Source organism: Cynocephalus volans, chromosome 3 (genome assembly GCF_027409185.1).
Source record: "Cynocephalus volans isolate mCynVol1 chromosome 3, mCynVol1.pri, whole genome shotgun sequence".
NCBI classification, from domain to species: Eukaryota; Metazoa; Chordata; class Mammalia; order Dermoptera; family Cynocephalidae; genus Cynocephalus; species Cynocephalus volans.
The window spans coordinates 86,546,800-86,573,517 of record NC_084462.1 but is presented as its reverse complement, the minus strand read 5'-3'; the positions used below and the strand labels follow the sequence as shown (position 1 = coordinate 86,573,517).

General features: G+C 38.9%; 1 protein-coding gene across 1 annotated transcript in view; it reads left to right on the top strand.

Moving 5' to 3' along the window:
- Positions 1–1,171: 1,171 nt before the first annotated feature.
- MAPK6 (mitogen-activated protein kinase 6) overlaps positions 1,172–26,718 on the top strand; it is a 42,789-nt gene continuing 17,242 nt past the window's right edge. Inside the window, exons 1-2 of the mRNA XM_063090888.1 lie at positions 1,172–1,336; positions 25,482–26,672. Coding sequence (XP_062946958.1) covers positions 26,118–26,672 — 555 coding nt within the window. The 5' untranslated portion in view covers positions 1,172–1,336; positions 25,482–26,117. The remainder of the gene's footprint in view (positions 1,337–25,481; positions 26,673–26,718) is intronic.

The following is a 26,718-nucleotide window of genomic DNA, read 5'->3' as shown; positions in this document are numbered from 1 at the left end:
TTCCTGGAGTGTGGGAGGAAAGATGTCCTAGGAAACTAAGCAGAGCCTAAAACAGCAGTAGAGCCGACTAGTGGGCACAGGTAAGGAGCTCCAGTTGCAGAGGGGCTGCATTCACAAATTGGAAATCTTTCTCTTGGTTTTATCCACTCATCACCTCCTCTTTACACCTGGCACTCAGATGGTATTGTTTTAAATATTAAAAATATAAAACATTCAAACTCATTCCAACTACTTAACTTCAAGTTACTATGTGATCTCTGAAGTGCTCTTTGCCACACTCTTGAAGATGCACATAACAGTGTTATAGATAAGGGGCCGCTCTATGTCTGGTTCTCATCGGGATGGTGATTAAATAAGACGTGCTGACCTGCGTCTCTAATTTCATAAATACTTAAATTTCACATAAACACTGGAAAGGCTCTTTTGATTCAGTAAACCATTATAAGTAAAAAAACAAAACAAAACAAAAAAACTTGCTTTTAGCCAAGAGGTGGGCCCAAGAAGGCACCAATCTACCTTTCCCACTACATCTCACAGTATATCCTTTCCCAAATTCAGTCAAATTGGCCTAGTCCCAGTTCCTGCAACAAGTCAGGCCCTCTCCTGCCTGCCTGCCTGTACTCTCAGTGTTTCCTTGGCAGGTACATCCTCCCCCTCATCTCCTTTGGTTATATCGGCTCCTCCTGGATCCAGCTGAAAGGCCACCCAAGCCGACCTCGCCTAGAAGCCTTCCTCCATGACCTCAGGCAGAATTAATGACCTTCTTAGCACTTGGCTTGTAACGTGTTTGCCTTGTACTTGGGCTGTCGCCTTCCAGCCAATCCATCTTGAGGTCCAGCCTTCCTGGGACAGAGGCCTGTTACTCTCGGATTACCCACAGCCTTGCACGTAGTAGGTGGTCAGTAAATGCGCGCACGGAATTTGTGCCCTCGCGCTGGGGCAGGGAGTAGAGCACAGAGGGCCCCGTCTGTCCTACTCCCCGGTGGCCCGCCGGCACAGCCCATCGGAGGATGCCGACAAGCCCGCGTGCCTCTTCTCCCACCCCCGCGGCGCACTGAGCCGAGTCACCGGCGTTGGAAATTCCGGCGCGTGCAGGCGCGTGGGGCTGGGCGGGGGCGGGGGAACCCGTGGAGTGAGCCTGTGACGTATGGAGGCGTGGCCCCAATACCCCGCCCCCTCTCCCTCGCCCTCTCTCGCGGGTCGGGGTTACATGGCGGCGACTGCGGCAAAGCGAGAGCCTCGGAGACGCCGCTGCTGCCAGCACAGCCGGAGACCTCAGCCGACACTGGGGACTGTCCGCGGCCCCCGCACTCCCTCGATGAGTCAGAGAAGTCCGGTGAGTGCGTGTGTGCGTGTGCGGGGCGCGCCGGCGGGGCGGCTCGGGAGGGCGCTGCGGCGGGCCCGGCGGCAGCAGAGCCGGCTCCCTCCTCCATTGTGTGTGACCCTCCGGCGGCCGCCGCTCAACAAAAGCGCTTTTGTTCCGTCTCCCGCCCGCCCTCCCGCTGGCCCACCCACTCGGGCCTGGCTGGCGCTTCCCCGCGCGGGCCGGCGGGTGGCGGGCCGGGGTCCCCGCGTGGGGCTGGCGGAGCGGTCGGCGCGCCCCTCCCACCCGGGCACGCCCCTCGCCGGTCTCTGTGCCGGGCCGCGCCCGCCCCAGGACCCCGCACGCCGGCTGCCGCACCGCCGCCCGCACCTGGCCCGTGGGTTCGAAGCTGGGCCGGCTGGCCGGCGGGCAAGTGGGCGAGCAAGGGGCGGCCCGGGGACGTGAGGGGGCGCGGAGTCTCGCCTTCCTGGCACGCTGCCTTTCGAAATGCTCCCGCGTCTCCTCCCCCATCCCACCCGCTGACTCGGCCTCAGCTGACTCCAGCCGGGTAGAGTCTTCAGTGGCGTAGCGCGCACCACTCACCGGCTCGTCAGAGCCCTGAAGTCCGCCCAACTTTTGAGTCTAGCCATAAATGAGGTACTGAAGACTTGTCTGAGACGGAATTCCTGATTTCCTCCCCCCACCCTTACTGCAGCCTTTCCTTAGCTTCTTTCGGGACGTTAAGTGGTGGTCTGTAAAAGTACCCGAAGGAAAAACTCGTCTGTCACTTCACTAAAAAGGTCCTCCTGACTTTTCTGCGTGTTTTCATCTGACTTGTGAGTGTGTTGAAAAGTGTAGGTGTTTTGGCCGCCTTTTGTTCTTTGACTAGTGTAGGACTTAACTGATTCAGGTGTTAAGGGGGAGCTATGTGCAGCAGGAGCTTTTTGATTCCTTTCTTATTTAATTTTGCTTCTGCTTGCTCATAGGAAAAGGTCCAGTGAAGGGAAGTGGTGAGTTGGAATTAGAAGCCTACTGTATTAGCAAAATTAATGTTCATTGTTAAAAATGCCCTTAAGTCTCAGTACTAACTTTTTTTTACGTGTATAGATGATTTGTCGGGGGTGGGGTGGAGGGTGGATTAGTAGGCCATAAATGAAGAACAGACAGCCTCAGATTAATTTTCTGATTGCCTATTCTTCTAGCCTGTTTATTTTCTTAAAGTCCTGATTGGACATATCTTCTCTTTTTAACATTAGGAGACTGGGATGGAAAGAATGATCTGACTAGAAGAATGTAGTGTCCAAACAGGGCCTGCCCCTGAAAGGAAACTGCCTCCAGAGTTTCTTCTAAGAATGTCAGATTTTAATGTTTGAAAATAATTTTGAATTGGTTGGAAGAAACTTTACATGTCTTTAGCTAGTAGTTGTTCAAACATGTTTATGAAGTGCTTGCTATGTGCCAAATAGTGTAAAGTCCTTTCACATATGTTACGTCATTTAATAAAAATTGACTTATGAAACTTGTAAAATTGCATGTTGATGTCCTAAATTCAGTCAGTAATTGCAGTCATCTAGGAAATATGCCAGATTTGAGCAGGACATATTTTATCACTTAGATATTACTGTTCAGAAAAAGAACCCTAGGAGATGGAGAATCGTTTGAGAAAAACTATATATGAGAATATTTTGGACTTCAGCTACTTACAGAAGAGGATTAAAAGTAGTCTTTGGCTGCTTTCTGTGATTAAAAAGAGTCTAGAGAAGATTGCTTTGAAGATCAGTTAATTTTGCAGTGGAAGAAGCATGCATTCTAGTGACAAGTGTTAGCACTAAAAGTGTTGCAGCATTTTACATAAGTTCATTTAAGCGTCGTGAGAATTCGTAACTGGCAAAATAGTAAGGTTTGCTGACTCAGGGTACAGTGGCTGAAGGGGATGGGGTCGGGTAGGAGGAAGCTTAGAAGTGCTGCTGCAAGTTTTGAGTTGGGTGATGACTCATCCTGCCCACGGACTGCTACGTGGCTCTTTTTTTTATACACTGTATTTTTTTTTAAATGATAGGCTAAAATGTTTCTGTCCACATTATAATTCTCCTCTCTTTTCTCTGAAGGGGAACAGTTTCTCTAAAAAAGTAATGTCTTCTTAAATTGCATTTAAAAGGATATCATATACCCTACAGGTGGAATTGTGTAACATTATTGAGAGGAAAGGTAAAATCAGTTGCTGGCCATTTGCTGAAATTAAATGTTTGATATAAGCAGTTCTGTGGCTACTATTGAGAGAGATTGTTACAGGTTATTTATAAAGGACAGATAATACTTCTATGGTGTTGGTAGAAATTGACTTATGTTTTTATTGGTTATGTAAAAGTTATCTTTATAATATTTAGAAATTACTGGTTTAAATAAGTGTTGTAAAGGTGCCGATAGAATTTAATATTTAAGCAGATTTAGTTCTGAATATGAACATTTAACTCTGGTAGAATTATTAAGCCATGATTATACATAGTATTTTACTCTGATCTGTATGAATTTTCTGCTTTAATAAAGACAACTTGAAATAGGTATTATAGGCACTGTTTTTCATCTTTTTTTTTTTTTAAAGATAAGTTGAATGTACAGTTCCAAATTTAGGACTTAAATTGAAACTTGTTAATAAGTTAGATATTTTGAGAATGGCAGTTTATTTTAAAAGTGAGCAGAAAAGAAAAAACTTCCCATCCCCATTTTCTTGTTTTTTTGTTTACACTGTTTATTCTCAAAGTGATTTATTTGAGGAATTTTGTGGGCGGTAAAGTATATTGTTAATTTGAATTAAATCTTTGGAGATATTTTGGAAGAGTATTGCATGATTTATATAGAGGAATTTTAATAAACTTTCAAACTTGAAAAAGTATTTCCTACTAAAGGAAACATAAAAATACAAATATAAAAAGTATTGAAGATTTTCAAAGTGTCACATTATTTAGAGGTTGAACATATATCTCCAGTGTTTTTTAGTTTTTTTTGTTTTTAAGAATATAGGTAATTAGCTGTCATGCATAATTCAGAATTTAAAAACAAACCAGATATCTTAGTGTGCCTCCTTTCTCCAAGGTATTGGTTTATGAAATGGTGAGCCTTCTTACCACTGCTATCCAGTTCCTTGTTTGCATTGCCCATTTGAACCTGGTGTTCCTGTAAGGGCATCTGTTAAAATAGAGAGAAAATGCCTCAAAAGTAGAAGATGCCTCAAAAGAAAATTCTGTGTGACATTGTTGGCTGTCCTCTGTCAGCTCCTTCAGCCTGTTTTGTGGGCTGTTATGCTATAGCCTGCCTGTGGTATGGGGATTTTGGTCAGTTTTATTGCTCAGAGCCCTGACTGAGATTTTGCAAAGAGAAACAACAGTAATGTTACTGTAGTTAATGGCTTTTTTCAGGGAGTTGCTTTCATGTGGAGCTGATGCTTTTAAGGTAACAGTGGTATGGCCCGACTCCAGCATTACTTTTTTCCTCCATGAACTGCATAGTTGGGAAATACAGTGTGCCTCTTGATAGAGCTTTATTTATTTATTTATTTAAAAGATGACCGGTAAGGGGATCTTAACCCTTGACTTGGTGTTATCAGCACCACACTCTCTCAAGTGAGCCACGGGCTGGCCCTTGATAGAGTTTTAAAAGGTCTTTCAAATATGTCACAGCGTTCTAAATCCACTTCTAAAAAAATTGTATGGAGATTGAATGTTTATATGGCAAGTCACGTTTTCACATGGATTTTCTTTTAAATTTGGTATGTTTTTTTCATGGGAAAAAATGGTATCACAAAAATTGTTAGAATTCTAGCCTTCACTTCAGGGTAGTCTGCCTTTGCAGAAAGCGGAAATCTATAGGCATTTAATTCTGCTGTGGTTTGAATGTTTGTCCCCACCAAAGTTCACATTAGAACTTAATCCCCCGTACATATTTGAAAGGTGAGACCTTTAAGAGGTGATTGGATCATGAGGACTATGCCCTCATGAATGGACTAATCCATTCATGGATTAATGAGTTAATGGTTAATAGATTATCAGGAAGTAGATGGGGAACTTTATAAGGAGAGAAAGAACGGCATGTGAAAATGCTCTTGTTCAGCCCTTGCCATGTGATACCTTGTGTCACCACAGGACTCTGGAGAGAGTCCCCATGAAGAAGGCCTTCACCAGAGGTGGCCCTTCGGCCCTGGACTTCTCAGCCTCCAAATCTGTAAGAAATAAATTCTGTTTTTGAATTAACTACCCAGTTTCAGGTATTCTGTTATAAGCAACAGAAAACAGACTAATACGATTCTTTTTTGTTTTAATTTTTATTTATTCCTCTTGCCTGCCCTGGCAGGAACATGCATGTCCTGGCTTATATGTATTATATTCTGTGCAGCCATATGTTTCCAATGTTAGCATTGGAAATGGTCATAGACATTATCTTGTCCAGGTACATCATTTGACAGCCAAGGAAATCAAGACCCAAAGAGATCTAAGACCTTGATACTCGAAGTGTGATTCCTGGACCAACAGTATTAGCATCACCCGGGAACTTGTTAGAAGTGCAGAATATTGATCTCTTCTCAGGCCTAGCTGAATTAGAATCTGGAGAATCTGCAGAATTAGAATCATGAGATTCTCAAGTGATTCAAATGCACATTCAGTTAGAGAAGGACTGCTAAGTGATGCATATATGGTTAGTGACTGATTTGGAAAACGCAGGTCTTCTGATTTGCTCTTTCCACTGGCTCTTTTGAAAAAAAAATCAAATGGAAAATTAAGGATCTGATCACTTCTCAGTTGAACTTTTCTCTGCTGTCCAATGAGGTAGCTGCTAGCCATGTGTGACTACTGAATACTTGACAAGTGACTAGTGCACCTGAGGAATTGAACTTTTTATTTAATTTTAATTAATTTCTATTTAAATAGCTATGTGTAACTAGTGGCTACCATATTGGACAGCACAGCCTTAGATGATCTTCACCCACACTAACTTTAAAATTATCTAAGCTGTAATTTAATAACTGGTTAAACTCAGTTTCCTCTCTTCATGTACAAATTGGAGAGATGGTAGGTTTTTGACTTTTTTCTAATATGCTCAGGTATTATATTAGTAGTTATTATAAAGCAGTACCAATTTTCTAATTGATATTCCTGTGTTAGATAAAGTAAATAATCTAAATTGTAAGAATGTACATTTCCTCCATTTATTTCAATATAGTTATTTCCACTTGGATTAAAAAAAGTAAAAGTGACTGGTAAATGTTTTTCTCAATTATCTTATGGATAGCATTAAGAGGATAGTTTCTGCCTTTGGCCTAGTATCTCTAGGCTGTTGGCACTTGTTAGCTGCTAGATTGATTGCCATTTGTTATGTTATTTACAGGTGCAGAAACTGAGTGGTCCTTAACTTCCCACCTTATGCAATAGGAAGATTCTAACCCTGGATTCAGACTGGCATATATCCATATTCTGGCATTTACTGTATGTGTGATTTCATGAAGTTGCATTACTTCTTGGAGCATCAGTGTTCTTGTTTGTAAAGTGAGATTTACAAGGTTGTGGTTAGAAATAACAAACAATTTGTCACTTAGAAAATGCCTGGCACATAATAGATACTCAGTAAATATGAATTACCCTCCCCCCCATCCCCCTTCTTGGCTTTTTTTTTTTTTTTTAAAGATGACCGGTAAGGGGATCTTAACCCTTGGCTTGGTGTTGTCAGCACCACGCTCAGCCAGTGAGCTAACTGGCCATCCCTATGTAAGATCCGAACCTGTGGCCTTGGTATTAATCAACACCACACTCTCCTGAGTGAGCCACAGGCCAGCCCTCCTTCTTGGCTTTTGTAGCCTTTGTAATTTAGTTTTATGCTTAAGAGTCTAACCAGGCTTAATACATATTCTGACTTTAAATCTTGTTCATCTCTACCCGTTACTGTAATTTCATGCCTTGCTTTATTTGTGTTGTATCCCTCTTAGATTCTTCCACTTGTGCTCTGGATTTATTATCTTGACTTCTTAAGGATCTGTCTCTTTCTTGCCTGCATCATGAAGTTTTCCTTCTTGGTGGATCATCATTGTTAGTATACAAATATACCCTAGAGCTGTACTGTTAAGTATGGTAGCCACTAGCCACATGTTAAAAATTAATTTTTAAAAAATTCAGTTCCTCAGTCATACTAGCCATATTTCAGTTGTTCAATAGCCATATGTGGCTAATGGCTACCATATTGGGCAGTGCAGATATAGAACATCTCTATCATGACAGAAAGTACTGTTGGACAGTGCTGCTCATAGAAAGGCTTCCTTCTTTATAGACACTCCCCCTATTTTATGTTCTTCTCTAGCTATAGCCTCGTGTCTCTGATGCTCTTCCAAGCACGTTTTCAAGATTTGTCTTTGTGTGCTCTCTCTACTTCCCTTTGCTCTTCTGGAAGCTTACTCTAGACTGACTTTCATCACTGTCTCACTACTGAAACTGCTCTAGTCAAGGTTACCAGTGGCTTCCTTTTTACCAAATCCATGTTACAGTATCTTGTGTTAGCATTCAACTTAATTGACTGTTGTTTTCTCCCTGTTCACCTCCTTCTCTTAGCTTATGAGACATATGTTCTTGTTTTCCTCCTGCTTCCTCCTTGTCATACTTTTTTACAGGCTTCTCTCCTCTACCTACCTTTAAATTAAGTATTTGCATATGGTTTAGTCCTAGGCTTCTTTTCCCCTCCTTTTTCCTAAATTCTTTACCTAAGTGGTCTCATCCAGCTCATTGTTTTAAATACCATCTATATGTGGATCATTCCTAAATTGAATTCCATCTATATGTTTCTGGTTTAGACTTATCGCCTGAGCTCCACACACATGATTCAGCTGCCAGCTTGACATTACCACTTAGTTATCTTCATAGACCTAACTTAACGTTACCACTTAGTTATCTACATAGATCCAGCATGTCCAAAATAGAACACTTTCTCCCGTATTGATCTTCTTGCAGTCTTTCCCATTTCAGTAAATGGCACCTAGAAGTTATCGTTGAATCCTGTCTTTCCCTTGTCCCTGTAGCTAATCCATCATCAAGTTTTCTTGGTCTCCAAAATATCATTTGAATCTATTTAACGACTGATTCTACGTCTTCCTTTCTGCCGTCCTAGTCTCAGCCACCGTCATGTCACCTGGCTTTTAACTGGTCTTTTCTTTCATTCAGCTTCCTTCTTTAGTCTGTTCTCCCAGTAGCCACAATTATCTTTTTAAAATGCAAATAAAATCATGTCAATTGCTTGCTTAACATTCTTCAATAGTTTTCCTTTGCTCTTAGTTATAAAATGCTGCGTTGTGTTCATTCCAACCTGTTCAATCTCATCTCCACCTCAGTTCCCATTTTCTTTGCTCTGGATGCTGTGGCTACACTAGTATCTTTTCTTTTCCTCCAAAATGTCAAGTTCTGCCCTGCCTTAGATTGTTGTATTTATTGTTTCCTCTGTTAGAAATGCTTTTCTTCTGTCTTTTAGCCATGCTGGTACCTTCTTATCATTCAGGTTCAGCTCCTCAGGTAACCATTTCCCACCTACCCAGTCATAGCATGTGGTCACACCTGGAGTTATGTTGTTTATCAGTTTACTTGTTTGTTGGTCTTTCCTCACTAGAATGTAAGTCCTTTGGAAGCAGAAGAACCTTGGCTGTCGTCTTCACTGTATCATCAAACAGTACTAGCACGTGCTAAGTGCTCAGTAAATTTTTGTCAACTATTTATAAAATGTTTGATTCCTTTAAACTTCCAAAGGGAAAATGTATGTTACAAATTGCATTGTACTCTGTGTAACATGTGATTCTGCACTGGGTCCTTTACCTCTTATGTATATTATTAGGACAATTGCAGAAACTTAAATGGGGTCTGAGTATTAGATGGTACTACTATGCCAGTGTTAATCTCCTGATTTCGATGATTGTATTTTGGTTATGTGGAAGGTAGTCCTTTTCTGTAGGAAATACACTCTACTCTTGAAGGGTTTGAGGGTAGAAGGTGATGTGTACTGTAATTATCAATAAAAAAATGTTTCATTGTTACTTGAGAGATCATGAGCTCTCTTTACAATTAAAAGATCATAATACACATTTTGCAATGGTGGGAGGATTTAGTCTAAGAGTATGAACTCAGCATGAGGCTTCACACACAATACATTCTTAATCAAAGCTTGTATTCTTTTAAAATTCAAATATTTAAAAAGTTTTATTCTCATGTTCAGTGCTATGACTTCCTTTGTAATATAAGCAAATACTTTTTTCCTTAAAGATTTTATAATAATTGATAATATGGGACAAATATTTTCCAAATATGTTATTTAAATCCTAAATTAGAATTCTTGGGCCGTATTCATAATATAATTTTTTTGTATCTTAAAACTGTATTTTTTAAACACACTGAGGTACACAATGTGTTTCAATACATGCATATATTGTACAATAATTCACTTTAGAATATGTAGCATATCCATCACCTAAACATTTATCTTTTCTTTGTGGTGATTAAGTCAAGATCCTCTTTTCTAGCTATTTAGAAATATACAATATAATAGTACGAGCTCTAGTCAGCCTAGAACACTAAGAACTTATTCCTCTCATCTACCTGGAACTTTGTACTTGTCAATCCACTTCTTCCCCTTCCTTCTCTGTTCTCTTTCTGTCCTCTGGTAACCATTATTCTACTCTCTTCTTCTATGAGAACCACTTTGTTGTTGTTAAGATTCCATGGTGAGATCCTATGGTATTTGTCATTCTGTATCTGGCTTACTTCACTTAACATGATGATCTTCACTTCCAGACATGTTGCTGCAAATGAACAATTTCGTTCTTTTAATGGCTGAATAGTATTCCATTGGGCACATATACCACAGTTTTTTTAGTCTATTCATCTGTTGATGGGCATTTAGGTTGATTACTTCTCTTGGCTATTGTGAATATGCTGCAGTGAACGTGGGCATGCAGGTGTCTCTAATATATTGATTTCATTTCTTTTGGATACAGTAGTGGGATTGCTGGGTCATAAGGTAGTTCTGTTCTTAGTTTTTTGAGGAACAGCTATACTGTTTTCCATAATGGCTATATTGATTTACATTCCAACCAACGATGTGTGAAAGTTGCCTTTTCTTTGCATCTTTGCCAGCATTTTAAAAACTCTATACTTTTAAAACAGAAAGTAGAACACCTTAAAGTTACTGGTATTTCATTAAAATATGTATATTTATCTTAATTACAGTATGCTACATGATTTATTTCCAATTCCTTTAGGATTGTCATTGAATTGGTGGTATTTAAATGTTAATGTATTGGTTTATATTATAAGTAGACAAAAACTGCTTGGAAAAATAAATTATTACTTAAAATTGGTGATTTATTAAGTTCTCTTTTCTTCCTTTTACTCTCCATTAATGGGTATGTTATTAAGTAAAGATAATGATCAAAAAGGGAGAAGATGTTTAAAGTTGATCCATGAGTCTTTGATTAGTTATCACAGTCTTTTATTTTTATTTTTTTATTGAAACATAATTGATTATACATGTCTGTGGGGTACAGTATTGAATATTAGTACCTGTGTGCAATATGTGATACTCAAATCAGGATAATTAGTATATTCAACATTATACAATGTAATCATTTTTTGTGGACCTTTACCAGTTTTTTGCTAACCCCTCCACCTCCCCCTTTCCCACCTCCACAGTCTATTTTAGATGATATAAACTACTTCACAAATAATGTAAACCTTGAAATTGGGTGATTCTATTTACCTCATTCCAGCACTTTGTGCTCTTATTGTCTTATATTTTACTTATGCATATACTGTAAACCCCACAATACATTGTTATTTTTGCTGTAAACAATCAGTAGTGTTTAAAAGACACTTAAATATGTGGGTAGATTTTTTTAAAATCTTTTACATTTTCCAGATATTTATCTTTTCTGGGCTTTTTGTTCCTTTCTGTAGATATGGGGTTACATTTGGTGTGATTTTTTTCCTTCAGCTTGAAGAACTTTTAACATTTCTTGTAGTGAAAGTCTGCTGGATACAAATTCTTTCCACTTTTGTCTCTTTGAATATGTCTATTTCATCTTTGTTTTTGGAGGATATTTCCCTTAGATGTAGAATTTTGGGTTGATAGTGCTTTTTTCTTTTGGCACTTGAAAAATAGTCTATTGTCTTCTGATTTTCATTGTTTCTAGTGATAAATCAGTCATCATTCTTGTCTCTTTTCTCTGGTTGCTTTTAAGAGTTTTCCTTCCTTCCTCCCTCCCTTATCTTCAACAGTTTGATTATGATGTGCTATGTGGTTATGGTTTCTTTGTATTTATCCTGTATGAAATTCATTGAGCTTCCAGATCTGTGGGTTGGTATCTTTTAACAGTTTTGGTAAGTTTTTCTCTGTTATCTCTTCATATATACTTCTGCCCTATCAATTTTCTGAACCTTGGAACTCTCTCTCTGCTCTTCAGCCTAGCTGCCAGCTCTGTGGATTGCTGAGAAGTTTTCTTTGCTTTCTAGTCCTGTGCCAGGTTTTTTTTAATCTCATATTTTTGCACACTTTCTTGGACCAGTCTTTGGGAGGGTATTACATTCTTACATTCTTTTTTTTTTTTTCTTTGTCTTTTTCGTGACCCTCACTCAGCCAGTGAGTGCACCGGCCATTCCTATATAGGATCCAAACCCGCGGCGGGAGCGTTGCCGCGCTCCCAACGCCGCACTCTCCCGAGTGCGCCACGGGCTCGGCCCTACATTCTTACATTCTGTGAAGACTCAGAATGCCTCAGAGGTGTTCAGCTCATGCTACCTGTCCTGTCCCCATCTTTCGCCTTGGGCATGGTGGAACCCTGGTTGCTCTCAGCTTTCTTGCCTTGCCCTCATACTTTTGCACTCAGTGAAGACCTATGGGGAAGAGTTGGCAGCTAGTGCATATAGCTAGGCCTTCCATGAATTCTAATCTGTCATCAGAGTCCACAGGCAGCCACTAAAAGTTCATTATAAGCTTGGCTGGTTTCTCCTTAATCCTGTCAGTGGAAAATTCCTCGTTTTCCTGCCAAGTCACCAGGAATGATTATAGCCATGGTCTCTTCTCTTCTGAAGGGTTTAATATTTTCTGGAATTTAGCTTATTTAGATTTTGTTTCATCCTTAGCTCTGATTTTTTTTTTTTAACTATGATTTTTGTAGCTTATCTAGCTTGTTGTGGCTTACATGGTGAGTGTACTGGTGTCTTGAACTTACTCTGTTCCAATCAGAAGTGGAAATCCTGAGCCTTTCATTAAAATTATGAAATTTAAGAGCTGGGGGAGACCATAGAAATCATGAAGTTTAGCCACCTCGTTTTCCTGATGAGGAAGTGTGAGACATAGAAATGTGAAATTCTTTGACTGCACAGCTAATTTAACCACAAATCCTGGAATACACCCCATATCTCTTTATTTCATGGTTTATTTCTTTTAATACAGCTGTCTTAGTCCATTTTGTGTTGTTATAACTGAATATCTGAGACTGGGTAATTCATAAAGAAAAGAAATTTATTTTTAACAATTCTGGAGGCTGGGAAGTCCAATATCAAGATGCCAGCTCACTCTGATATCAAAACCAGACAAAGATAAAACAACAACAACAAAAAAAAAACTGCAGGCCAATGTCTTTGAACATAGATTCAAAAATCCTCAACACAATATTAGCAAACAGAATACAGTAATATATCAGAAAAATTATATACCATGATCAAGCGGGTTTCATCCCAGGGATGCAAGGATGGCTCAACATATGCAAGTCAATAGATTTGATATACGATATCAACAAAATCAAGGACAGAAACCATATGATTATTTTAATAGATGCATCTGACAAAATTCAGTATCCTTCATGATAAAGACTGTCAGCAAATTAGGTATAGAAAGAAAATGTCTCAACACAATAAAAGTCATATATGACAAACTCACTGCCAGTATCATCCTGGTTCCCTTAAAAACAGGAACAAGATAAGAATGCCTACTCTCACTACTCCTATTTAACATAGTATTGGAAGTACTAGCCAGAGGCATAACACTACCTGACTTCAAATAATACTACAAAGCTGTTGTAACCAAAACAGCATAATACTGCCATAAAATAGGCACTCAGACCAGTGGAGTAGAATTGAGAACCCAGAAATCACCCCTCAGATTTACAGCCATCTGATATTGGACAAAAACAACGAAAATCTGCACTGCCTGACTTCATTTTATATATATACACAGACCAATGGAACAGAGTAGAGAACCCAGAAATCAACCCACATACATACAGCCAACTGATCTTTGATAAGGGCAATAGGAGCATGCACTGGGGAAAGGACTGCCTGTTCAATAGGTGGTGCTGGGAAAATTGGATATCTATATGCAGAAGAATGAAATGAGATATGCATCTCTCACCATATACTAAAATCAACTCAAAATAGATTAAAGACTTACGTATAAGACCCAAAACTGTAAAATTATTAAGGGAAAATATAGGTGTGAAACACTTCAGGAACTAGGTCTGGGCACAGACTTTATGAACGTGAGCCCAAAAGCACAAGCAGCAAAAGAAAAAATAAACAAATAGGATTGTATCAAACTAAAAAGCTTCTGCACAACAAAGGAAACAATCAACAGAGTGAAATGACAACCTACAGAGTGGGAGAAAATTTTTGCTAACTATGCATCTGACAGGGGATTAATAGCCTTAATATACAGGGAACCAAGCAATTATACAGTAAAAAAACAAACAACCCAATTAAAAAATGGGCAAAGGAGCTAATAGATATTTTTCAAAGGAAGACATACAGATGACCAACAGGTACAAGAAAAAATGCTCAACATCACTAGTCATCAGGGAAATGCAAATTAGTACACTGAGATACCACCTCACCCCAGTAAGACTGGCTATAATCAGAAAAAGGTGCTGAATAACAAATGCTGGCGAGGGTGTGGAGAGAAGGGAACGCACCTGGACTGTTGGTGGGACTGTAAATTAGTACAGCCACTGTGGAAAATAGTATGGAGGTTTCTCAAACAACTACAGATCTTACATACAATCCAGCAATCCCACTTCTGGGTATATACCCAGAGGAATGGAAATCATCATGTCAAAGGGATACCTGCATTCCCATGTTCATTGCAGCTCTGTTTACAATAGCCAAGACATGGAACCGACCTAAATGTCCATCAGTGGATGATTGGATAAGGAAACTGTGGTATATATGCACCATGGAATACTACTCTGCCATAAAAAAGAATGAAAATCTCCCATTTGCAGCAACGTGGATGAGTCTGGAGAAACTTATGTTGAGTGAAATAAGCAAAGAAAGCACAGAGGGATAAATACTGCATGTACTTATTCATAACTGGGAGCTAAGAGAGAAAGAAGGAAGGAAAGAAAGACCACAGTGATGTGTTGGACTTACAGAAGAAGAGAACATACCTTGGGATACAAAGTGGGGGGGTGAAAAGGTGAGGGGGGAGGTTGGGGATAATTTGGTGGGGGACATGGGGTACAAACACAATTTGTGGTGATGGGCATGCTGCCGGTACAAATCTGGCCTTCACGTCTTGGGCACATGGGGTGACAGTCAGCTCTGTATCTCATGAATATTCATAACCAATTAAAAAAAAACTAGAAAACTAAAAGAAAAAAATGCCACTCTCACTACTCCTATTTAACATAACATAGGAAGTACTAGCCAGAGCAGTCAGGCGAGAGAAAGAAATAAAGGGCATCCAGATTGGAAAATAGGAAGTCAAATTGTCCCTGTTTGCAGATAACATGATCCTATATAGAGAAAAACCTAAAGGCCCTACCAAAAAACTCTTAGAACTGATAAACAATTTCAATAAATTTGCATGAAATCAACATTTAAAAATCAGTAGCATTTTTTTATTCCACAACAATGAACTAGCAGAAAAAGAAATCTAGACAGGTAGCCCATTTACAATAGTCACCAAAGAAACAAAATACCTAGGAATCAATTTAACCAAGGGGATGAAAGATCTCTACAATGAGAACTACAAATCACTACTGAAAGTAATTAAAGAGGACACAAAAAGATGGGAAGATATTTCATGCACTTGAGTTGGAAGAATTAACATTGTGAAAATATCCATACTACCCAAAGTGATGTACAGATTCAATGAAGTCCCTATCAAAATACCAATGACGTTCTTCACAGAAATAGAAAAGACAGTCCTAATATTCATGTGGAACAACAAAAGACCCCTGAATAGCCAAAGCAATCCTGAGCAAAAAAATAATAAAACTGGAGGCATTACACTACCAGACTTCAAATTATATTACAAATCTATAGTAACCAAAACAACATGATACTGGTATGAAAACTGATACTCAGACCAATGGAATGGAATAGAGAACCCAGAAATCAACCCCATATACTTAAAGCCAATTCATCTTTGACAAAGGCACCAAGAACATGCATTGGGAAAAAGACTGCCTCTTCAGCAAGTGGTGCTGGGAAAACTGGACATCCATATGTAGAAAAATAAAACTAGACCTGTTCCTCTTGCCAACTGAACTACTAAAATCAACTCAAAATGGATTAAAGACTTAACTATATGACCTGAAACTATAAAACTCCTAATATCCAGAGTATACAAGGAACCCAAACAACTTAGGAAAAAAAAAAAAAAGTAACCCAATTAGAAAATGGGCAAAGGAGCTGAATAGGCATTTCTCAAAGGAAGATATACAAATGGCCAACAGACACATGAAAAAATGTTCAGCCAGCCTCACTCAGCATCAGGGAAATGCAAATTGAAACCATATTTTATTATCTCACTCCAGTTGGACTGGCCATTATCAAAAAGACAGAGAATAACAAATGCTGGCAAGAATGCGGAGAAAGGGGATCCCTCCTACACTTTTGGTAGGACTATAAATTAGTGCAGCCATAATGGAAAACAGTACAGAGGTTCCTCAAACAGCTACTGAAAGAACTGCCATATGATCCAGCAATCCCACTGCTGAGTATATACTGAAAAGAATGGCTGTCATGTCAAAGGGATACCTGCACTCCCATGTTTATCACAGCTCTGCTTACAATAGCCAAGAGTTGGAACCAACCTAAATGTCCGTTGCTCGATGACTGGGTAAGGAAAATGTGGTATATGTATACAAGGGAAAACTACTCTGCTGTAAAAAAAAGAATGATGTTCTGCCATTTGCAGCAACATGGATAAACCTAGAGAAGATTATGTTAAATGAAATAAGCCAGGCACAGAAAGAGAAATATTGCATGTCTTCGCTCATAAATGGGAGCTAAAAAAACACACAAAAAAAGAAAGATACAACAATCAGTAATTTATTGAACTTTCAAAAAAGAGAATAGAACTGAGGCCACCAGAGGTGGGAAAGGGGGAGAAGAAAGGGAGAGTGTTGGCAAGAAATCGGTAAAGGACCACAAAAAGTAATTACATTGTATAACGTTGAAATACTAATTATTGTGATTTGGGAATCACATACTGTACACAGGTATTTATATTCAATGCTATAACTCAATGTTTTGAAAGATTCCATCACCTCACGAGGGCCTTCTTTCTGCATCATTCCTTTGCAGAAGGGCAAGAGAGGGCCAGAGAACAAGAGGGGGCCGAATTCACTTTTATAACAAGCCCTCTCCCGCCATAACATTAATCCATACATGAGGGCAGACCCCTCCTGACCTAATCACCTCTTGTTAGGTCCTCCCTCCCAATAGTGTTACATTGGGGATTTAGTTTCCAACACATGAATTTGGGGGGACACATTCAAACCATTGTACAGGCTTAGTGAAATCAGACTGGAATTTTCCAGTAGTGCCAAATTCCATAGTATGGATCTGATAGGAAGCATACTATTTTTATCTTTCAAGCTTTCTTCAGGTCTGGAGAAAATAAGAAACAAAAGAGAAAGGATATTCCAGAAAAGTTATATGCCATTCTGAATCATTTCTTAAAAATTAGGGACTCTCCAACCAAGCATATGGTTCTCTCCATTTGATGAGAGTCCAGAAATGTTTTGCATAGCCTCATACAATGTGACCTTCAGACCCTCACCAGGGTTAGGTCAGAAACAACAGCAGTTATAGTTGATCTGCAGTCTGGAAGCTGTGGTGCTAGATGCCATATACCCTGCTAGGATGAACGGAAGAATAGTAAAATCACAATAGTGTCAAGGTCTTGCATATCTTCATGGTGCCTACATGGGCTGATAATGACTTTTTACAGAGTCCTATTTGTCTGGTTATATAGGACGCTATTTCAGTCTCCCTACCACCTCAACAAAATAATGAAACAGGAGCTGTAACAAAGCTGTTTTTGTTTTTCCAATTGGAGTGGGTTGAAACCAACTGCTTTCTTCATGTTGTTGGCAGACATATGTGTTCATCACAGGGCCAGGCTCCTGGTGGAATGCCTGGAAAGAAAAGTACCATATCTAGGAATTTTCACCAATGTTCCCCAGTGGTAGATCAGAATGTGATCAGATTCTGAAAAAAATTGAGGATAGGGATGGTCTTCTCCAAAACTTCTTACTACCAAGTAGAGTATGCTATTTACATCAATTCATTGAGTACAGTTTTTAGGGTGTCTACTATGTTCAAGAAATAGTAAAGTTACTAAGTCCCAAACCTTTTATTTTATAACAGGCAGCTACGAAAAAGGGTAGGAGAATGGTGTCCTGGAAAATGAAGAGTGGAGGATCTGAAGAATGAGACTAGATTAGATTGGGGAAGGATGGCAAAAGACAGGGGAATGAGAATGGTATTAGAAAAGAGAAGAGAAAGAAAAGTGTGTAATGTTAGTGGACAGGGAAGGATCTACAGTGTGCTATGCTCCAGGAGTATGTGTTCCTATGAGGTCAGGATTTTTATCTATTTTTAAATTTTGATCTCTGCTATACCTTAATGCTGAAACTATGTCTGGCACATGGTGAGCATTCAGCAAAATTTTGTTAAATGAAAATGTAATGGATGGATGGAAGAATTGAAATTTGTTTTAGAGCTGTTTAAAAAAATCTTGGTTCTCAGGCACACTGCCAGCACCATGGAGCAGGCCAAAAACATCTCCATGTAGGTGACCCATCACAGCCTCCATGATAACCATGGCTGCCGTGAAGGCAGCTAGATGCCACAACTCCCACGCAGATGGTCCGCCAGCCACTGGAGTGAGTTGACACAAGGAGAGTCACCGGCAGAGATAAAGAAAGGAGGAGGATGTCTGTCTCCACAGAGCCCATTTCATAGTGACGGAAGAGACATCTGCTATATGATAATGGGGGATCTGATCACACCTCTCAGCATTGGACAGATCATTTGGGCAGCAAATCAGCAGAGTAACCATTCTTTCAGAGGGAGAGAAGAATTCTAGGGTGATTAGAGTGGGGAGGGGGAGAGAAAGGGGGATAGGGCAGGATTGGACAAGGGGCATAAAGAATAATTACAATTTGTAACAATATATATGCTAGTAATATTGATTTGATCAACATACCTCGATGTTGAACCCCAAAAATATGTATAATCAATTTTGATTCAATAAAAATAAATAAATATACTTGTTAAATAAAAATATATATATCTTGGTTCTCCTTGCTTCTGGGCCCATGTTTAGATTTGCATTTCTCCACTTTCTTGGGTGTAGGTGTGACCATGTGACCTGTTTTGATCAATAAAATGTGAATAGAAGTGAAATGTGTCATTTTTGGCTGGAAACTTTTGGCGCCAGGAGATATTCTCACTTCCTCTTTCTTCTGGCACATTGAATGTCAATGGTAGAGATGGTAGCTACTTCGACAGCTTGGATAACAGCTATGTTGAACTTGTGGCATGAGCAAAACTTAAAACTTTGTTTTAGGGGGCTGACCAGTTAGCTCAGTTGATTAGAGTGTGGTGCTGATAGCACCAAGGTCCAGGATTCAATCCCTGTATCAGCCAGCTGACAAAAAACCAAACAAATAACAAAAAGCAAAAACCTTTTAAGTCACTGAGGTGTTGGGGCTATTTCAGGGGTTATGTAACCTATCCTGACTGCTACAAAAATTTGTATTTTCATCTGGTTGGAATCCTCAGATGTCCTCAGATGGAGAGAGGCTGCCCACATCTCTTGATCCTGTTTGCTCCAATGTCTCCTTAATGTTAGTTAGGTGAGGAATCGTAGAATGAAGCCTCCAGCAGGAGGAAGATGGGAGAGGGGATGAAGGGTTATTTATAATTATTTTTAAATTTCCACCCATAAGTTTGTAGAAGGGATTATATTTGTTTAACGTTTGGTATAACCAATTAAAATTGCATTTCCCCTGTTCTGGGCATACTACTGTAATAAGTGGTTGGGAACAAAACCAATGAAATATAAGATTTGTTCTGTGCTTTTGTAGATCATAGACTTTTAGAATTGGGAAAGTCTTTAGAGATTCTTTGACTAGTTTATCTGGTCTGTGAAGTTTTGATATTGCAGTATGAATACCTTATAGTAAGGAGCAACTAGAGATGAACAACAAAGTAAATATATAATGCATGTATTTCATAATGGCATTTTAAAATGGTCAAAGACAGATGGAAGGTGGTTTTAAAAGGGGGGGGGTACATATGGAAGCCCCTAATGTTAAGAATTACTTAGCCAAAGGTTCAGACAATTTAAGAACAGAAGTTAGTAGTAGAAGAGGAGTGTTTTTGTTTTGTTTTAAAATTGGATACTTTGTTAGAACCTGTGTAATCATCAGTCTTTGTCTTTGGAAGTTTTTCTCTGTAGCTAAGCATAGTTACTGATACTCGGCAAAGCCTTTTATAGGCTTTGGTGTTTGTTTTAAGGTCCCCCCGGCTCTTCCCAGGTTCCTAAGATTATTCACTGAAAATAGTTTGAACTACTGGCCTCCTTGAGGTCCACATCCTGAAAGTGGTCCCTGATAACTCTTAGGACCACCCTATATTAGGAGCAAGGGCTTCGTCAATAATGCATATGAGCAAGCAGCTAAGCTGTAGCCCATGGCTTTCTCTGCTCTAGATACTTAGTAGCTTTGATGAGAGCTTAAGATATGGTCTCAGGGAAGGGTAAATTTGTTATAACAACACTTAGGGCCAGGGTTAGGAGACAGTCTAGGTGAGTATAAGTAGAGCTCAACCTTTCCCTTCTCTCCAAGAGCAACTAGGTTTTTGGCTGAGATGTGGATTTCAATTAACTCAGATTACTCACTCGACTCTGGAGAAGAGCAAAATAGTCAAGAGCCTTTGAGGAGGGGGGAGGTGGTGTGCTCTCAGTGAGTATGAACAGGTCAGTTGACCCTTTCTGACACAGGCTAAGTTGTTTCTGGATGAGAAGAAAAAGAAAATCCAGTTTTTATTGAATAGGAAGATAGGACAGTGTGAAGTTACTCTTTTATTTCTTTCTTTTGCATTTTATAGCTTTATACACTAGGCTTGACTCACAATACTTGGATTTCTCTTGGCGTGGGGATAGACCAGGTGACAGAGCAGGAGGTAATTAAGAGAGGAGTGCTTGAGGAGACAGTTGTGGCTAATGCAGTCTCAGGGAACTATCTTATCGACTTAGGAAGCTGGTACTCAACCTGGAACTGCATAGAGAGCTTTTACTTCCATGATATGGTCGCTCACTGAAAGAAGATCAAGGTAAAGCAGAAAGCCAACTTTATTCTTATTAATCGTTTCTCTGTGTTTTATTCACCAAGTTGTTAAAAATAAAACGTTGAAGCAGCTTATTCAAACATAATTAATGATACCTCTCCAAACAACACAGAGTCAGCACTCTGGTTGTTAGGAATGGATAATATTTATTTGGAGGCAGAGAAATTGGAAAGATGTTGGAGTGGGTCATTTTAAGTTCTTTTCCTTTTCTTCCCTTGAGGTGTGTGGAATGTGCAAAAACAATACGGAGCCCCTGCTCTCCTGGGTCTAAACCTTGAATTTTGCTTTTGTGAAGTTAAGCATGAGAGATGGTGGAGAAAATGGTAATAAACATGACATTCTATATAGGTCACTGATGTGAATAAAGGATGCTGTGATCAGCAATTTGTTGGTGCTGTTGAATTGTATACTTAGTTAGGCCAAGGAACTCTGCAGTTGAAAGAAGGAGCTCTCCATCTGAAAGATGGAGGTGGTTGGAGAGAGAAGAAATTGGAGTATAACTGCCAAGGTGATAAAGAGGCAAGTTTTCTCTCTAGGATCATCAAGAGCATGGGACACCTCTCCCGTTTCATAGGGCTGCCAGAGACACACATCCAGACCTCCCTGATTAGATGAGATCCCCCAGTGTGAAGGCTGTCATAATATCCTGTACCATTCCTTGGTACCACTTTTGCCCTTCATTTCCTTTTCTATTCTTTTTTTAAAATTGTTTGTCTTTAGTCACATCATAAACTCTGTGAGTGCAGAGCCCCCTTCTACTTTTACTTACCATTTTACACACCAGTGCCTAGTATATTGACTGTCACATAAGAGATACTTGGCAAATACTTGCCAGAGTGTGACTGAATTGGAAGCACTTACTGGATCCACTTTATGATGCAGAGGTATAGCATTACCCTAATTTACTGATTAAGGTGGGCTTACCTTCCAAGCTCCTGGTTGAAAAGGTACTCCAACAGCATTTAGTGTAATGGATATTGAAGGATTCTGAGGAATACTTCTCACAGAGTGATGAGGCAAAATCACTGAGCAATCACTGCCATTGTAAATAATGTCCCCACCCCCCAGATTTTTTATTGATACAGTCCTCACTGTCTAGTGGAATTAAAGTTTTACTGAGAAATATTACCTTATCTCTTTAGAATTGTTCTCATGTTTCTGGAAAGACTGTTTAAGTTTCAATATAGTCTTCATCATTTGAGCTCGAAATAATGAGTCTGCAGTGCTCAGCTAGGCACAAGCTCCTACCTTTCCTAGTATCAACTTTTACCTACTCTGTCTCTGTAAGTGCTGATCAATCACTGAGATTTCTGAAAGAGCACTCTCATCAGTGCAGTTGTTTCTAGCTTGTGATGCCTCTTGGCCTCACTGAAATTTAAATAGGCAGATATGGACGGAGGTCTTGAGTAAGGATCTCTCATTCTCATGACTTTCTGTAATAATCTGGTTGCAGTTCACACTATAGTGCTATTCTGTCAGATAACGGTGGTATTGTTTTTGGCAAATTTGCTCTTATTAGTAGTGAACTAGGAACTTAAGAGAACATGGAGATTTTAAAATCTGTTCTTATTTCATTTAAGTCTACAGAACCAATTTTATTTTTTTATTTTTTATTTTATTTTTTGGCAGCTTCCCTGTACAGGGATTGAACCCTGGACACTAGTGTTATCAGCACCATGCTTGAACCAACTGAGCTAATCCACTAGCTCTAGAACTGACTTTAAAATGTACACTTATCAAAAATTTTAAACTTGACTGAGCTTTAAGGAATTGTCTACATTAAATCAAGAAGGTGGATGTGAACATTTTGTTTCAGGTGGAGACTAGAAATGTAAAATTTAGGAAATGTTGCAGCCTTGGAAAAATACTGGATTTTCTAGGGTATTATTAGGTGGGGAGCAGGAAGAATCAAGAAGTGTACAAATCAAAAAAATTGGAGGGGAAGGGGAAGACACGCAGTATTAATGAAAGTCCTTTAAAAATCTGAAATATCTTTTAGTTCAAAAGTTTATTTATACACTTTAACTTTTAAATGTTTTACTACAAATAGACTGGTCAGCTACAGAAATTTTACAAGTCTGGTTTTTTGTTTGTTTTTTGGCTGATATCTGAGAAGCAGACAAAAACTTGCAAACAGAAGAAACCATCTCTGGGCTGGCCAGTTAGCTTCAGGTTAATATTTAGAACTTAAGGGTTTTTTTAAAGAATTTACTTGATGCTGACTCTAAGAAAAATATTTCTGGGGCTGTCTGGTTAGGTCACTTGGGAGAATGTAGTGCTGGTAACACCAAAGTCATGGATTCAGATCCCTGTACTGGCCAGCCAACAAAAAAGAGGAAGAAACCATCTCTGTTATAGTAAAACAGAGAAAGTATTATGCTATTAATGTCCTTCACAATATTAAGCAGATCCAAGAAATGCTCCTATTCATTAAAAGAACTGAGAGATAGTAAATGTAAATTTTTATTAAATAAAGCTGTTTCTCTCCTATTGGGCAATAAGAGTTTGCTGAGGGCCAGAATCCTATTTTGCTCATCATGTCTGTTTTGCTCCTGCCTAGCATGTAGTAGTTGTTCAGTATATATTTATATATTAAATTAATGAATGAATGAATTGGTGGCTTTATATTACTCTTGTTGCCTAAAATGTTGTCTGGTTTTATCTGTCAGGAATTCTGACCACTTTATTTTTCATAATGTCTCATATCTGATACTCTGGATACAGACATCTGCAGATTCAAGAATTAGACCATTAAGAAATAGAGATCAGAACCAAAGCAGGTTCAGAGAAAAAAACAAAAAACTGAAAGAACACAGTTGCATTTAGTTTTCCAGTTGGCTAGGGAACCATCTACTAGGTTCCCTACTAGGCAAGGGAGTTGAGACTTTTTTTTCCCTGCCCATATTTTAAAAATCATGAAATATTTCAAATGTGCGGAAATCAATATAATATGTGTACCACCCAGCTCAATAAGATTCTAATAATCTGCCATACTTCGTTTTTTTAAATAAATAATTTATTAAAGATATGTGAATATTACTGTGTAACCCCACCCACCCTCATCCTAATCCATTTCCTCATTCCTCAAGGTAATCGTTATCACGTATTTGGTATTTGTCAATCTCATGTTTTTTATCATTTTGCTACATACATATGAACCCACAAAATAGCATTATTTTGTGTGTTTTTGAACCTGGCATAACTGGTTTCAGCACACACATTTCTATCTGCAGTATGCTTTTTTAATGTAATATGTTTTTGGAGATTTCAACTGTCTCTACAAGGGTACTTCAAAAAGTTCATGGAAAGATTCGTGTTATATATATATATATATATATATATATTTTGGCAGCTGGCTGGTATGGGGATCTGAACCCTGGACCTTAGTGTTTATATCACTGTGCTCTAGCCAACTGACCTAAGCAGCCAGCTCAGTATTATCTTTTAATTCTATTTTCCCATAAACTTTGTGAAATAACCTTGTATTCATTTTCACTGTTATACACTATTCTGCTATATGAATATAACTCATTTTATTTATCTTTTCTCCTATTTTTGAAAGTTGAGGTTGTTCTAATTCTTTGCCATTGCAAAAAACAAAAAAATAACCAAAACAGAACACAAGCATTTGTATGTTTATTTACAAACATTTCTCTAGGGGGTTTATCATGAAGAAAAATGTCCAGGTCATAGGGTATGCTATTTATATATTTACATGTTTATGCCAAATTGGTCTTAAGGGTATTTTTTGGTTTTTGGTGGCTGGCTGGTATGGGGATCCAAACCCTTGACCTTGGTGTTACAAGGCTATATACTCTGACCAACTGAGCCAACTGGCCAGCCCCGCTCTGAAGTTTTTTATTAATTTAGACTCCCACTTAATACTGTATGAAAGTTCTTGTTTTTCCACATTTCTCCTCAGAATTGATATTAACAGACTCTAAAAATGTTTTTCCAATCTGAAATGTTATCTTAAGATACTTTGGTTTTTCTATCAATGATGTTAAACACCTTTTCCTAGCTTCACTGTTCAAGTTCACTCTTTCATAAATTGAAGAGCATGTTCTGCAAATTTCTTATCTGTACTGCTAGATTTTTGTCTATTGGATATTGATAGGCATAGTAAGTAAACTTTTTAAAAATGAACTAACACATTGCAGGTTTATATGTTCTTTTAGAGAAATGTGACTAATGTTTTACCCTCAAGAAACTCAAGAGTTCTGTAAAAATGTTAGGAACCATCCTGTACTTGTTGACACTTAAGAAATGGCACAACCTCATGAGCCTAAGTGTTATCAAAAATCTAGTGTGATCTGGAGCATGGGTCAACATGTGAATTGCTTACATTATTTTTGTAAGCTAATTTTGATTAAGTGTAATTTGTCACTTAATTGCCATAAATAAGTTTAATGTACCAGTAGTGGTTTATTGCTAAATGCCCAGTTTGTGTCATCTTAGAAATTTGAAGAAAAGAGTATTTCTTGCAGTAGTTGACTCTTTGTTCTTTTCTCATCCCCCAGGTTGTATCAGAGTAAGATGGACGGTAGCTTTGATTGTGATTGTGGTGAGCTGGAGCCACCTGATCACTAACAAAAGACATCTTCTGTTAACCAGCAGCTGCCAGGGCTTCCTGTTGAAAATAAATATCAACAAAGGAAGAAAAGAAGCAAAACGGAAATAGTGCTTACCAGCACCTTAGAACAATGCTGCTCAGGACCAGTCCAACACTGAATGTATCTGCACTGTGAGGAGAATGTTCATAGAAGCCTGTTGTGTGCATATTTATTCACATTTTTGTTAAATGTTAAATCGTTTAGCACAGTAAATCTGAGTGCATAGTATGTCATTTCATTCCGTTTGAGTTTCTTGAGTGTTTTCTTTAAATGTCTGCAGAGTTGCTGCCCCATTCTTGAACAATGAGTACTGCAATCTTTTTAATTCTCAATATGAGTAGAGCTTTTTGAAGTTTAAATCTAAGGGGAGCTCAATTGGCCTGGTTGGCATATGCAATGAACATCAAGAAACCATCTTGCTGTGGAAGCATAATTATTTTTGTTCTCCCTTTTTGAAAGATCTTTCCTTTTGATGCCAGTTTTCTTCCTTGTTTACACAAGTTCAACAATTCGAAAGGAAAAGGCAGTAGTAAGGGTTTCAAAATGGCAGAGAAATTTGAAAGTCTCATGAACATTCATGGTTTTGATCTGGGCTCTAGGTATATGGACTTAAAACCATTGGGTTGTGGAGGCAATGGCTTGGTTTTTTCTGCTGTAGACAATGACTGTGACAAAAGAGTAGCCATCAAGAAAATTGTCCTTACTGATCCCCAGAGTGTCAAACATGCTCTACGTGAAATCAAAATTATTAGAAGGCTTGACCATGATAACATTGTGAAAGTCTTTGAAATTCTTGGTCCCAGTGGAAGCCAATTAACAGATGATGTGGGCTCTCTTACTGAACTGAACAGTGTTTACATTGTTCAGGAGTACATGGAGACAGACTTGGCTAATGTGCTGGAGCAGGGCCCTTTACTGGAAGAGCATGCCAGGCTTTTCATGTATCAGCTGCTACGTGGGCTCAAATATATTCACTCTGCAAATGTACTGCACAGAGATCTCAAACCAGCTAATCTTTTCATTAATACTGAAGACTTGGTGCTGAAGATAGGTGACTTTGGTCTTGCACGGATCATGGATCCTCATTATTCCCATAAGGTACGTAGAAAACCAGCTGAGACGGACCTTTAAGCTAATGTACATC